This window comes from Aquarana catesbeiana, linkage group LG05, assembly GCF_042186555.1.
Source record: "Aquarana catesbeiana isolate 2022-GZ linkage group LG05, ASM4218655v1, whole genome shotgun sequence".
In the NCBI taxonomy this organism is placed as follows: domain Eukaryota; kingdom Metazoa; phylum Chordata; class Amphibia; order Anura; family Ranidae; genus Aquarana; species Aquarana catesbeiana.
In genome coordinates this window covers 17,118,192-17,132,120 of record NC_133328.1, presented here as the reverse complement: position 1 = coordinate 17,132,120, position 13,929 = coordinate 17,118,192, and the positions used below count along the sequence as shown (strand labels likewise).

Sequence of the window (13,929 nt, the reverse complement as noted above, 5' to 3'; positions counted from 1 at the left end):
AGAGTGCGGAGGGCTAAACGGGGTCTTCGACCCTGCCATATAAATTTCAAGAACAGACTGTTGAAAGCTGAGAAAAAAGACCTGGGTAGTGATATAGGCACCATCTGAAGAAAGAAGAGGACTCTTGGCAGTACATTCATCTTCAGGATACTAACTCGGCCCATCCATGAGAAGGTGTTACGATCCCAGCGCAGTAGGTCAGCTTTAATCGTAGAGGGCAAAGGGGCATAGTTACAGGTATATAGCTGTGTGAATATGGCTGGAAGGTAAGTGCCCAAATATTTTAAGGAGGAACTACACCATGTGAAAGAAAAGGAAGCTTGCAGTTGGGAGTGCATCACAGGGAGAATAGCAAGGGGGAGAACCTCCAACTTGCTATAGTTGATTTTAAAATTGGAGAGGGAGTGGAATCTCCGTAATTCCGCCATGATATTGGGAAGGAAAATCAATGGGTCCACCACATAAAATAGTACGTCGTTGGCGTTGTGTTTGGCGGAATTGTAACGGAAGTCCTTTGTGGTGGGGTGGAGCACTCTCCAGCAGTCAACTAGATGATGGGCATGTAGGGATTTACGAAAATGTTTAAGAAATGCAAAAGAAGTGTGGAACGGCCAGAGGAAGTATCCATCTGCGGGTCAGGACAGACATTGAAGTCCCCGCCATGCCAATGACTGGCTAGAGGACACTATACATGTTTCCCCACTCACCTTGGAGAGCCTCTCTCAACGACCAATGCGAGAGGGCCACCTGAGACGCAGACCCTGTTTTGTACCTTGACTCACCACAGTTGGTCATTTTTAAAACAGCTTGCTTCAAACCAGGCACAAGCACTTTATGACACACATATAATTAAGCACCCCCTTATCATTATACATCCCCCACAAGCTCAAGTTTGGTTTATCAAAGCACTTGAGGGGAGCAGCTTATTTACATATATTTTTTTACTAAGCACATTGGTATCTAGCGCGGAGTCCTTTCTCTTTATTTGACACAATTTTCACTTACTTGCTGAAGTTGCTCCTTAGTCTGAAGAAAATGACGGCAAATAACAACATGATCGTAAAAAAAAAAAAAATATTTTAATTATAAAATTCCCTCAACTTTATCTGACAGCATGCAATGCCACCAAACACAAAAAAACCTTTCATAAAAAGCTTTCAGACATCTGCGTTGTTTCTTTGAGTATAAAAAGGAAATAACATGCCAGGCTGAAAATTAAATGTGAAAACTGAGCGCAGACATTACGATCCTGCTTTGTTCCCATGGAAAACTATTAAGTGCAGAGTAAACAAAATTATAAGAAGGAAAACATTGAGAATCTAAGTCAACATGTAAACAAGATCTAATGTGATGTTTTTTGGCTTCATTTCAAAAAAAGTTATCACAAACTTTATATGGTCAAAAGTTGGTGGACACCTGACCATCACACCTATATAAGCTAAATGGACATCCCATTCTGAAACAATAGATATTAATATGGGGGCCCCCTCATCTCCACCACTCTTTTGGGAGAGATTTCCACAAGGTTTTGTAGTGACCATGAAGGTTCTCCTGGTTCTTCAGGTCATGGTATATATATATATATATATATATATATATATATATATATATATATATATATATATATATATATATATATATATAGTAGTTGGTCACAGTCAACCAGACTTGTTTGGTAAGGCTGAAGATGTTTTAAAGATTCTACAAGCCATTTCTTCAAATGTAAACAAGCTCCAATTGTCCGGATGCAATTATTTTGGTGACATGAAATTGTGGCTTTATTTCAAATACATTTTACACAAACTCCATATAGCCAAAAGTTGGTGGACTCCTGACCATCACACCTATATAAGTTTATTGGACATCCTATTTTTAAATGATAGACATTAATATGCTCTAATTGCCCAGATGTATTTTTACATTTTTACACCTATAGTATATAAGCTTATTGGACATCCCGTTCTAAAACAGTGGGCATTAATATAGGGTCCCCATCATTCCCACCACTGTTTGGGGAAGGATTATCACAAGATTTTTGGAGTGTCTATGAAGGTTCTCACATATCCAAGTCATGGTATATCTAGTAGTAGTTGGTTACATTCAACTGGACTGGTTTGGTAGTGTTGATGATGCATTAAAGCTTCTCCAAGCCATTTCTTCAATTCCAATGACTTTCAGAAAGATACCCCAACATTTATATCCAAAGAGGTAGAACAGACACCTTCATCCAATCAACATGGAATGCATAGATGTTGGTTGTTCAAGAACAGGATGAGAGGTGTAAAGGTGAAAAGTGAAATGTACATTTTGGACAGAAAGGACAACTTGCGCAAAATAGGCCATCTACGTCAAACTAAAACCATCCATGAACAGAGGGGGGGGGGGCCTCAACACCATCTGTCCCCCACCTTTAATGCTGGTTGAACATCTCTACACCGGTGATTAGTTCACACCTTCACTCATGTAAATCAAAGGATTAACATCTATGCAGAGTTCCTGACAACTGGTTCACAAGAGGCCTGAAAGAGGCCATCTATGCCATACTGGAACAATCATCCCCGAATGGGGATGGGGCCTTCAACACGATCTGTCTTTCACATATAATATCATTTTAACATCCCGACCCCAGCAATGTGACAGTTCACACCTTCAGCCATGTAAGTCAAAGAATTGGCACCTACGCAGACTTCCTGACACATTATGTAACTAGAACAGGGCAGTTCCACAACTTTCACATCTCCCATCCTATTCATGGACAATCAACATCTACACATTCCATGGTGACTGGATGAAAGTATCTGGGCTATCTGTGTGGTTATAAATGTTGGGGTATCTTCCTGACCCTGAAGAAGTGGTTTGGAGGAGCTGTGAAAAAGTCCAGTTGACTATGACCAACTACTACCCTGTTTCCCCGAAAATAAGACCTAGCGTGAGTGTCAGTGATGGCTGCAATATAAGCCCTACCCCCTAAATTATCCCTAGTTAAAGTCCTTGTAGGTCTTATTTTCATGGTAGGGCTTATTTTCGGGGAAACAGGGTAGGGCTTATTTGGGGGGTAGGGCTTGTATTGCAGCCATCACTGACACTCACGCTAGGTCTTATTTTCGGGGAAACAGGGTAATAGGTAAGATTTTGGAGTCTGTGTCTGTGGAAATTCGTACCCATTCAGCCTCAAGAACATTTGTGAGCTCAGGTACTGATGCTGGATGAGAACACCTTTCTCACAGTTCAATAAGATTGAGATCGGGTCTCTGTGCACACCACTCAAGTTCCTGTACACCAGGGGTCTCCAAACTTTCTAAACAAAGGGCCGGTTTTCTGTCCTTCAGACTTTAGGGGGGCCAGAGTAGCCAGTGAAAGTAGAAAATCCTCCGGCGTCACTGGGACTAAAACAATTACATAGTGCCTGTAGTCAGTAGAAGGGGGACTAGTGCCCCATCATTGGTATTAGTGGGAGGAATAGTGCCTAACTGTTTATATCAGTGGGAGTAATTATGCCCCATTGCTGGTGTCAGTGGGAGGAATAGTATTCCATCATTGGTGTCAGTGGAAGTAAAAATGCACTTTTGTTGGGGTCAGTAAGAGGAATGGTTCCCCACTGATGGTGTCAGTAGGAGGAATAGTGTTGCATCAATGGTATCAATGGGATAAATAGTACCCCATCATTGGTGTCAGCGGTAGGAATATTGTCCCATCATTGGTGTAAGATGGAGCAATAGTCCCCCATCATTGGTATCAGTGGGAGGAATAGTGCCCACTTATTGGTGTCCGTGGGAGGAATAGTGTCCCAAGGGCCAGATATAGGCAACCAAAAGGCCTCATTCAGCCCACGGACTGCAGTTTGGAGACCACTGGTCTACACTAAATGATGTCTTGATGTCATACACATTGTAGACCACCATCTAGCGAGGTGCATTGGTCAGTTGTCCACAACCTTTTGGCCATATCGTATACCTCTGCCATAAGCGTAATGGTCTAGGTGCACAGTTGGCACAGCAGACTCTCCCAAAATGGTGGCGGGAGCCCATGACTTCAGACATTTACAACTTGTAGATGCCATAGGTGCGAGTGTGATTTATCTATATTTCCTACAGCAGTACATTTCAAATCAATTTTCAAACATACAGAGCAGGAACAGATACGTTTGTCTTCCTTGGAGCCCATGCTGCCCCTCAGAGCCCTTGGGCACAGGGGGCATAAAGATCAATTTGCTTGTTTCCTAAACGAGGAGTAAAGTCGTGTTTTCTGGAATTTGGAACTGGATCAGCTTCATTTTGTTGAAGATTATTTTCCCACACAGATCTTTCGCGGGTTGACACGTCAGCACCAAACTGCTGATATATTGATACTTTGTTTTGCCAGGAAGTTGCCGCTGGGAATTTAATATTGGCGCCAGGACCGCGCTCTGATTCTGGTTGCAATACTCTGCAGGCTTGAATATAAAAAATTTAATAAATGCACTTTTTTATTATTTAATTGTTGGCGCATTTATTACATTTTTTAGGTGGACTATACTTTGAAGGCCTCGCATCCATGGGCCTCCGGCTAATACTTACACCATTGAGTTAGTTTATTGTTACGTCAATCCACAGGAAGGTTTTCTTTTCTCTTGTATTCTTACTTATGTATAAAAATGAAAATCTGTACATCAATGGCTCCTCCTAAACTCCGCCATCGCTGTGCCTGTCCAGAGGTTTCCGCTGAACAATTTGCTGTGCCAAAAGGAACGCCACGAAAGCGTGGAAGAGAATTTGCCAGACGTTGCGCAGTCCATATAAATATGCGTTACACAGGCAGATTACCAGAACAAGTCCCAAGGCTTTCTCTGTCCGTGCCGGAGAGCAGAAGAGGTACAGGTAACACTGCAAAAGAGAAAAAGATTGAAATTAGGTTTTACACTTGACGTGAGGGCGGCCATTTTTATTAGCCAAACAAACAGGGAAATTCTGGGAGTTGGGTATATCTTGTAGGCATGAGGAACAAACGTATATGTAGATTTATGCTAAGAATATCGGATGCTGATTAAAGAAAACTGATGGTTCCATTTTAGGTAAAGAACAGAGGACTTCATTGATTGCTTGGACTTTACAGCTCTCCAGGACCAGGCAAGGAAATCTTCATCCTCAGGACAGCAACGAGGGGATCTTTTTTTTACTCCCATCACCAAAGCCAAGCCTGGAGGAGTGTTTATTTCCACTGATGCCGGGACATTTTCTACTCTAACTGACCACAATCCAGACCCCCTAAAATCTGAAGGACAGTAAACTGACCCTTTCTGTAGACAGTCTGGAGACCCCTGCGCTAGACCAACTAATCCCAACCAGGTTTGCCCCAGAAGATACTAGGGGGGTTCCATGAGATGTGGCCAGACCATTGGTCTCTCTATCTGGCACTTGGAGCACTATTCTCCCTAATGACTAAAAGTACTATTCCTCCCACTGACCCCAACGATGAGGCACTATTCCTCCCACTGACACCAATGATGGGGCACTATTCCTGGTAATGAGCCCAACAATGGGGCACTATTCTTCCCACTGACACCAACAATGAGGCACTATTCCTACCACCAATACCAATGATGGGGCACTATTCCCCCCACTGACACCAATGATGGGGCACTATTTCTCCCATTGATACCAATGATGGGGCACTATTCTTCCCACCGACACCAATAATGAGGCGCTATTCCTACCACCAGTACCAACGATGGGGCACTATTGCCCCCACACTGAAATCAATGATGGGGCACTATTTCTCCCACTGATACCAATATTGGGGCACTATTCTTCCCATGGATACCAACAATGGGACCCCTATTCCTCCCATTGATACCAATGATGGGATACTATTCTTTCCACTAATGCCAATAATGAGGCACTATTTCTTCCTTTGATACCAATGATGGGGCACTATTTCTCCTAATGACACCAAGGATGGGGCACTATTCTTTCTACTAATGCCAATGATGGGGCACTATTCCTCCCATGGATAGCAATGATGGGGCACAATTCTTCCCACTGACACCGATGAAGGGGCACTTTTCCTTCCACTGATGCCAATGATGGGGCACTATTCCTCCCATTGATACCAATGATGGGACGCTATTGCTCCAATTGATACCAATGATGGGGCACTATTCTTCCCATTTATACAAGATGGGCAGACAAGGTGCCGTTCTGCCAGGTATATGGGAACTGGCAGAAACCCAGTAACATTTCCATGCATGCGCACAAATGAAGCAGATACCCATAGCTCCCAACTGTCCCTGATTTGGAGCAATGTCCCCTTGTCCCTCATTTTGGTCTGACCTATATAAATGTATATAAAATGGACTTTTTATCTTTCAATAAGTGTTTTCTAGAGCTAAACCTTTCATCTGATTTCTAAATGGCTGCATTTGTAAATTCCAAAAGCCAGTATAAAGGAATAGTAGTGTTAAAAAAGCACTTGTGGGTTTAACCAATCTTGTTTTTTTTTTGTACAATTCTCCTTTAAGGGGGCGTGGCAAGGGGTGTGTCCTATGCCTGCATACTTTTGCTGGTAGGTGTCCCTCATTCCCATCTCAAAAAGTTGGGAGGTATGAGATACCACGTGTGTGCATATGTGCAGGATTCCCCAACTCTACCAGCTTCCAAATACCTGGAAGACAACTGAGGCACATATGTGCACACACTGGATATTTAAAGATGGATGCACAGGTATTTTCCAACCTTTATGAAATCTGCAGATTTAATTAAAAATATTTCCCGGTGATCCTGTCTCCTGAGCTGTCACCCTATCACATACGCCCCCTGGTGGAGACTACAGGCAGCTTGACACACATTGCACAGGCATGGTCCAATGTCATCATCAGACAGCCGGTCCAGAGCAATGATGTGTAGTGACAGGAAGTGGCTGAAAGAGGCTGGAGGAGACCAGCAACACTGAAATTGGAAGACGGTATTTTAAGATAGAAATGGCAACTGTGAACAGAGCAAACTAAATGTCTCCCGGTTGAGGTTTACAAGCTAATTAAAGAAGTTTGACTCTCAGATGGCGTGGAGGGGTGGGGAGGGGGTGGGGGATACGTCACCATCTGATATTCTCCGGCACAGATTAATGAAATCTTGTTATACCAAAACTGCAAGTCAGCAATAACGGCATCCTCACAGAGCGCTAAACCAACACTAATCCTCTCTGACATACATCAGATTTATGGCAATTAGCCGGTGGGGCTGTCAGATCTTTACATTAAAGGCATGTGTAGTCCGTGAGAAGATTCCAGAATAATAGAATGATTTGCTGCGGCTTGCTATTTTATTAGGAAGAGTTGTAAGAAGACAAGAACTTTGAACATAGTATTGAATTAGACTTTTATAGCAATGAATGATTTATAGCTCTAACATATTCTGTAGTGCTGTACAGTACACCAGAGGAGCTTGCACTCCAATGTTCCCCTCCCCACAGTCACACACTATTATTATTATATATTTATAGTATAGAGCTCTGACATACACCACAGAGTTGTACAGAGAACAGTGAGCCAGTGACATTATTCTTTATACCACGGGAGCTTACACTCTTATGTCCCATCACAGTCACACACTATTATTATACATTCATATAGTGCTGACATATACCGCAGTGCTGTACAGAGAACACTGAGCCAGTCACATCAGTCTCTGCATCAGAGGAGCTTACACTCGAATGTCCTTAATGGCCTTGAGGGATTGCCCAGGCCCTGTTATGAGGGAGGGTCTGCGTTTGATTATTCTGGATAGAATCCCTTTAAAGCAGGGGTCTCAAACTGGCGGCCCCAAAGCTGTTGCAAAACTACAAGTCCCCATGAGGCATTGCAAGGCTGACAGTTACAAGCATGACTCCCACAGGCGGAGGCATGATGGGATTTGTAGTTTCGCAACAGATGGAGGGCCACCAGTTTGAGACCCCTGCTTTAAAGTTTCAGGATTTGGCCTGGCGCTCGTTCCATGGCAGACTCTATGTGAAGGCCAACCTGAAGCACCTGAAGCATCACTCTGCGGAGAACCGTGGTTGTCCAACAGTGGGGTGGAGGAAACGATGGACCATTTCTTGCTTCAGTGCCCCTTCAAAATAGAAGTCTATAAGTGGGTGGGTGGGGCTCTGGGTATCCTTTTCCTTTCCTGCTTCAGTTATGCAGAGTGGTCATACAGAGCCTTTCAAACTCACTGGGATTTTGATTTTGAGATACTTTTTCTAGTTAGCTTAGTAGTCTGTTACTTTATGTGGAGTGCACGATCTCAGGTTTCCACTCGGAAAAAAGTCCTTCCTGTCGAGATGGTGGTGCACAACATTCTGAGTGAGGTTGGGAAGACTCGGGGTCTTGAGAAGGACAGGTGGCGGCCGGGGGCCTGGACAAAGGAGTGGAGGAATGTCAGGTCCCCGTAGCTGCTGTCTGTCAGTCTCTGGGTGTGCAGCTTCTCCTTCTGTCCTTTCACGCCCCCTAGATTTTTATAGGATGAGATTTTTGGAAAAAAGGCTGCATGCATGGGTTAAATGTGTAATCGTTCCTTAGCCTGAGGGGGTGTTTAGGTGGAGGTTAGGGCTTTGCTGTGGTGTATAATAATAATAATAATAATAATAATACCATATGTCTTGGTTTGTATATTTAGTTTTGTTTATGTTTTTTTCTTGCAAAAAAAGCTATTTTGTTTTCTCTGCTGAAGTAAGCTATTTTTGTTTGTTTGTTTATATATAATTTCATTTATTCTGTATATATATGTAAATATGTTTTATTATGTTATATGTTTGTAACATTTTTAATAAACAAAAATTTACACTCTAATGTCCCCTCCACAGGTCACACTCTATTATTATTATTATTATACATTTATATAGTTCTGACATATACTGTAGTGCTGTACAGAGAACACTGAGCCGGTCACATCAGTCTCTGTACCAGAGGAGCTTACACTTTAATGTTCTTAATGGCCTTGAGGGATTGCCCAGGCCCTGTTATGAGGGAGGGTCTGCGTTTGATTAATCTGGATAGAATCTCTTTAAAGTTTCGGGATTTGGCCTGGAGCTCGTTCCGTGGCAGACTCTATGTGAAGGGCAACCTGAAGCATCGCACTGCGGAGAACCGTGGAGTGTGGTAGGGTGGAGGAAACAATGGACCATTTCTTGCTTCAGCGCCCCTTTAATATAGAAGTCTATAAGCGGGTGGGTGGGGCTCTGGGTATCCCTTTCCTTTCCCGCTTGAGTTATGCAGAGTGGTCATACGGAGCCTTTCAAACTCACAGGGATTTTGATTTCGAGACACTTTTTCTAGTTAGCTTAGTAGTCCGGTACTTTACGTGGAATGCACGGTGTCATGTTTCCACTTGGGAAAAAGTCCTTCTTGTCAAGGTGGTGGTGCACAACATTCTGGGTGAGGTTGGGAAGAATCGGGGTCTTGAGAAGGACAGGTGATGGCCGGGGGCCTGGACAAAGGCGTGGAGGAATGTCAGGTGTCTGTCAGTCTCTGGGTGTGCGGCTTCTCTTTCTGTCCTGTCACGCCCCCTAGATTTTGTTATGATCAGATTTTTTTGGAGAAAAAGGCTACAATTTATGGGTTAAATGTGTAATTGTTTCTTAGTCCGAGGGTTGAAGTTGGGTTGGTTTTGCATAATTTAGTAGCTTACGGATAATAAAACTGTGTTCCTTTGTATGTATTTCTATTTATGCTATTTTTTTTTGGGGGGGGGGGGGGAGAGACATCTTCTTTTCTGTTATTTGCTGATGTAAACTTGTTTGTTTATTTATATAGATATTCATTTTTAGTTATTTTTTGTATATATGTAGATATGTTTTTATTATGTTTGTAAGATTTTTTTTAAACAAAAATATACACTCTAACGTCCCCCCACAGTCACACACTGTTATTATACATTTATATAGCTCTAACATATACCGCAGTGCTGTACATAGAACACTGAGCCAATCACATTAATCCCTGCACCAGAAAAGCTTACACTCTATTGTCCCCCCACAGTCACACACTGTTATTATACATTTATATAGCTCTGACATATATCACAGTGCTGTACAGAGAACACTAAGCCAATCGCATTAATCTCTGCACCAGAAGAGCTTACACTCTAATGTCCCTCCACAGTCACACACTATTATTATTATACATTCATATACCGCAGTGCTGTACAGAAATTACCGAGCCAGTCACATCAGTCTTTGTACCAGGGGAGCTTGCACTCTAATGTCTACACCACAGTCACATACTATTATTATTATACATTCCAATAGTGCTGACATATTCTGGAGTGCTGTACAGAGATCTCTGAGCTGGTCAAGTATTTTCTCAAGAAGCTTACACTCTAATGTCCTCATTACACTACTTATATTCTCTTCACAGGAAGCATCCTACAAGTGTGGGGATGTAACTGGAAAAAAATAAATCTCAGCCACAAAATGCTCCACACCTGAACTTACCTGCGATATGCTTGCAGAGAAGGCTGTCAGAAAAGCCACAACTCTTCCTGTATTTTCATATCCGTCCTAAAAAAAAAATCAATAAAAAAAAGGTTTGAAACGGGATCTTGCGATGTTCTCTCCACCCAAAACCAGTACTTCAGTGTTTAGTGGATGCTGAAGAGTTTAGCCACCCAACAGTCTTTTCCATCTCTCGAGGACTCTGGATGAACTCTCTGATTTCTTGGGTCTGTACACCGGCTGTGCTCGTTATGAGGGGTTCCCACCATCCCTGTGCTGAGTGCCCAGGTCTGTACACCTGCTGTGCCCATTATGAGGGGTTCCCACCATCCCTGTGCTAAGTTCCCAGGTCTGTACACCTGCTGTGCCCATAATGAGTGGTTCCCACCATCCCTGTGCTAAGTTCCCAGGTCTGTACACCTGCTGTGCCCATAATGAGGGGTTCCCACCATCCCTGTACTGAGTTCCTGGGTCTGTACACCTGTAATGCCCATTATGAGGGGTTCCCACCATCCCTGTGCTGAGTTCCCGGGTCTGTACACCTGCTGTGCCCATTATGAGGGGTTCTCACCATCCCTGTGCTGAGTTCCTGGGTCTGTACACCTGCTGTGCCCATTATGAGGGGTTCCCACCATCCCTGTGCTGAGTTCCCAGGTCTGTAGATCTGCCGTGGCCATTATGAGGGGTTCCCGCCATCCCTGTTCTGAGTTCCCAGGTCTGTACACCTACTGTACCCATTATGAGGAGTTCCCATAATCTGTGTGTTGAGTTGTGTTGAGGTTCTGGGTCTGTACACTTGTTGTGCCCATTATGAGGGGTTTCTGCCCACACACTGTGCGTAGGGACGGGGCTCTTGGGAGATGTAGTTCTGGGGGCTATGCTTACATCAATGGGGACTGAACTCTCAGCAGCTGCTCCTGCCATAATCTCAAAAGCCTGGTGATAATGTTGCAGAAAGTGATAAAAGCTGTTTCTCGAACAGAGTAAAAACAAATAAATAATACTGGGACATGATCTAGAGGGGATAGAGAAAGGTTTAGAAGTTAATTTGGGTCAAGTGTGGACATACATTTTGAGGTTGCTTTATAAAGAATTTGCATAGTCATTCACCCAGCAAAAGTGCATAGTCATTCTGTGGGAAAGAAAGAAAGAAAGAAAGAAAGAAAGAAAGAAAGAAAACATTCCTTGTGCTATATGAATGTTTTTCATTGACATAAAGTGTAAAATACTTTATAGAGCCACTAGATGGTGCTAAGTTCATAGATAATTCATATTCAGCCACTAGGCGCTATGTATGATACTTAGCACCATCTAGTGGCCAAATAAGGTATTTATTTTTTAAAATCAATGAAAAACATTCACACAGCAACAGGAGATAGCCCAAAACATTCTTTTTTTTTGCCCCACTTGCACAGAATGAATGTACATGCACTTTCACCATGTGAATGGTTTTGTGAATCCTTTAGAAATACACCAAATTAGGGTAATACTCATGAATAAAAGTAGCACATAAGTGCCAAACATTCCGCATTAATTGACACTCTACTATCTCCCTGTCTGTGTCTATGTGTATGGTACTTGTGATGCCTCCTAGATATTTCTTGATTTCCCCCCCCCCCTCCCATAGGAGCTGGGATATACCGAACACAAGTGTGACAAGTTATCCATTCAGCTGTAAGGTGCGCGTCTGTTCGATCACTTTCCTGCGGAAGGGGGTGGATTAGCCGAGACACGCTTTTATTCAAATCTGAATTTATTGTGATGGTGGAAATTGCTTTGATGTTTCCTGTCACTGTGTGGAAAGCTCCCTAATTGTACTTTGTTCTTCGCTGGATGAAACCGATCGCCTGAGAGCACGAAATTTGCAACACTCGAAGCACAGGCGAGGAATGGAGGCTATCCCTGCCAGAACAAAGACTTTGTTCTCTGAGAACCGTCTCCTCCAGATCAAGTTGTATAAGATATCTGGGTGAGAGACGAGCCTTGGGGTGGCCACACCATGCCACACAAAGATTAAAGAGCAACTCCAGACAAGGAAAACAATGGATCGGTACCATTATCAGGAAACCCAAAAACAATACAGCAATCTAAATCCGTGTTTGTCTCTGGTAGCTAGATCCAGCAATCTTCTCATAGGGCTTCTAGAACCCATTTATGGACATTTTTACAGAATTTTGTAGAAGTTTTGTATGAATTATATGAGCCTACAGGGGCCCATTCCATCTTCTGTTTTCTGGCTCATTATGTGTTTCACCTGCTTGTTTTCCTGTATTTCCTCTACATCTTTACTGCTGCTGCGAGTCTCCTATAATTCTGTGTTCTTTCTCCACTCCTCTCACCCGTCTCCCCTGTTTGTGCCCCCACCATGCTCCACCCCTCTTGCCTGTCTCCTCTGTTTGGGCCCCACCCTGCTTTGCCCACTCTCATCTGTCTCCCTGTCTGTGGCCCCACTCTGCTCCACCCCTCTCGCCTTTCTCTTCTGTCTGTGGCCCCACCTTGCTCCACCCCTCTCACCCGTCTTCCCTTTTTGTGCCTGCACCCTGCTCCACCCTCTCACCTGTCTTCCCTGTCTGTGGCCCCACCTTGCTCCACCCCTCTCACCTGTCTCCCCTGTTTGTGCCTGCACCCTGCTCCGCCCCTCTCACCTGTCTCCCCTGTCTGTGCCACCACCCTGCTCCACCCACTCTCATCTGTCTCCCCTGTTTGTGCCCCCATCCTGCTCCGCCACTCTTACCTGTATTTGCTGTCTGTGCTCCCACCCTGCTCTGCCCCTCTCACCTGTCTCCCCTGTTTGTGCCTGTACCCTGCTCCACTCATCTCACCTGTATTCTCTGTCGGTTCCCCCGCCCTGCTCCACCCTCTCTACTGTCTCCCCTGTCTGTGCCACCACCTTGCTCCACCCACTCTCATCTGTCTCCAATGTCTGTGCCCCCACCCTGCTCCGCCCCTCTAACCTGTCTTCCCTGTTTGTGTCTGCACCCTGCTCCACACCTCTCAACTATGTTCCCTGCCTGTGGCCCCACCCTGCTCGGCCCCTCTCACCCGTCTCCCCTGTCTGTGGCCCCACCCTGCTCCGCCCCCTCACTTGTCTTCCCTGTCTGTGGCCCCACCTTGCTGCACCCCTCTCACCAGTCTCTCCTTTTTGTGCCTGCACCCTGCTCCGCCAGTCTCACCTGTCTTCCCTGTCTGTGGCCCCACCCCTTTCACCTGACTTCTCTGTTTGTGCCTGCACCCTGCTCTGCCCCTCTGACCTGTCTTCCCTGTTTGTACCTGCACCCTGCTCCACCCTCTCACCTGTCTTCCCTGTCTGTGGCCCCACCCTGCTCCGCCCCTCTCACCTGTCTCCCCTGTCTGTGGCCCCACCCTGCCCCCCCCTCAACTGTCCCCTTGTTTGTGCCCCCACCCTGCTCCATCCTCTCACCTGTCTTCCCTGTCTGTGCCCCCACCCTGCTCCATCCTCTCACCTGTCTTCCCTGTCTGTGC

General features: G+C 44.6%; 1 protein-coding gene across 2 annotated transcripts in view; it reads right to left on the bottom strand.

Annotated features, from left to right (window-relative positions):
- Positions 1-1,602: 1,602 nt before the first annotated feature.
- Positions 1,603-13,929, bottom strand: part of SEC22C (SEC22 homolog C, vesicle trafficking protein) — a 61,544-nt gene continuing 49,217 nt past the window's right edge. For both annotated transcript variants that reach the window (XM_073629488.1, XM_073629487.1), the window contains exons 8-9: positions 10,447-10,512; positions 1,603-4,862 (exon numbers count right to left, since the gene is read on the bottom strand). In XM_073629488.1, the coding sequence (XP_073485589.1) occupies positions 4,662-4,862; positions 10,447-10,512 (267 nt within the window). In that variant the 3' untranslated portion in view covers positions 1,603-4,661. The remainder of the gene's footprint in view (positions 4,863-10,446; positions 10,513-13,929) is intronic.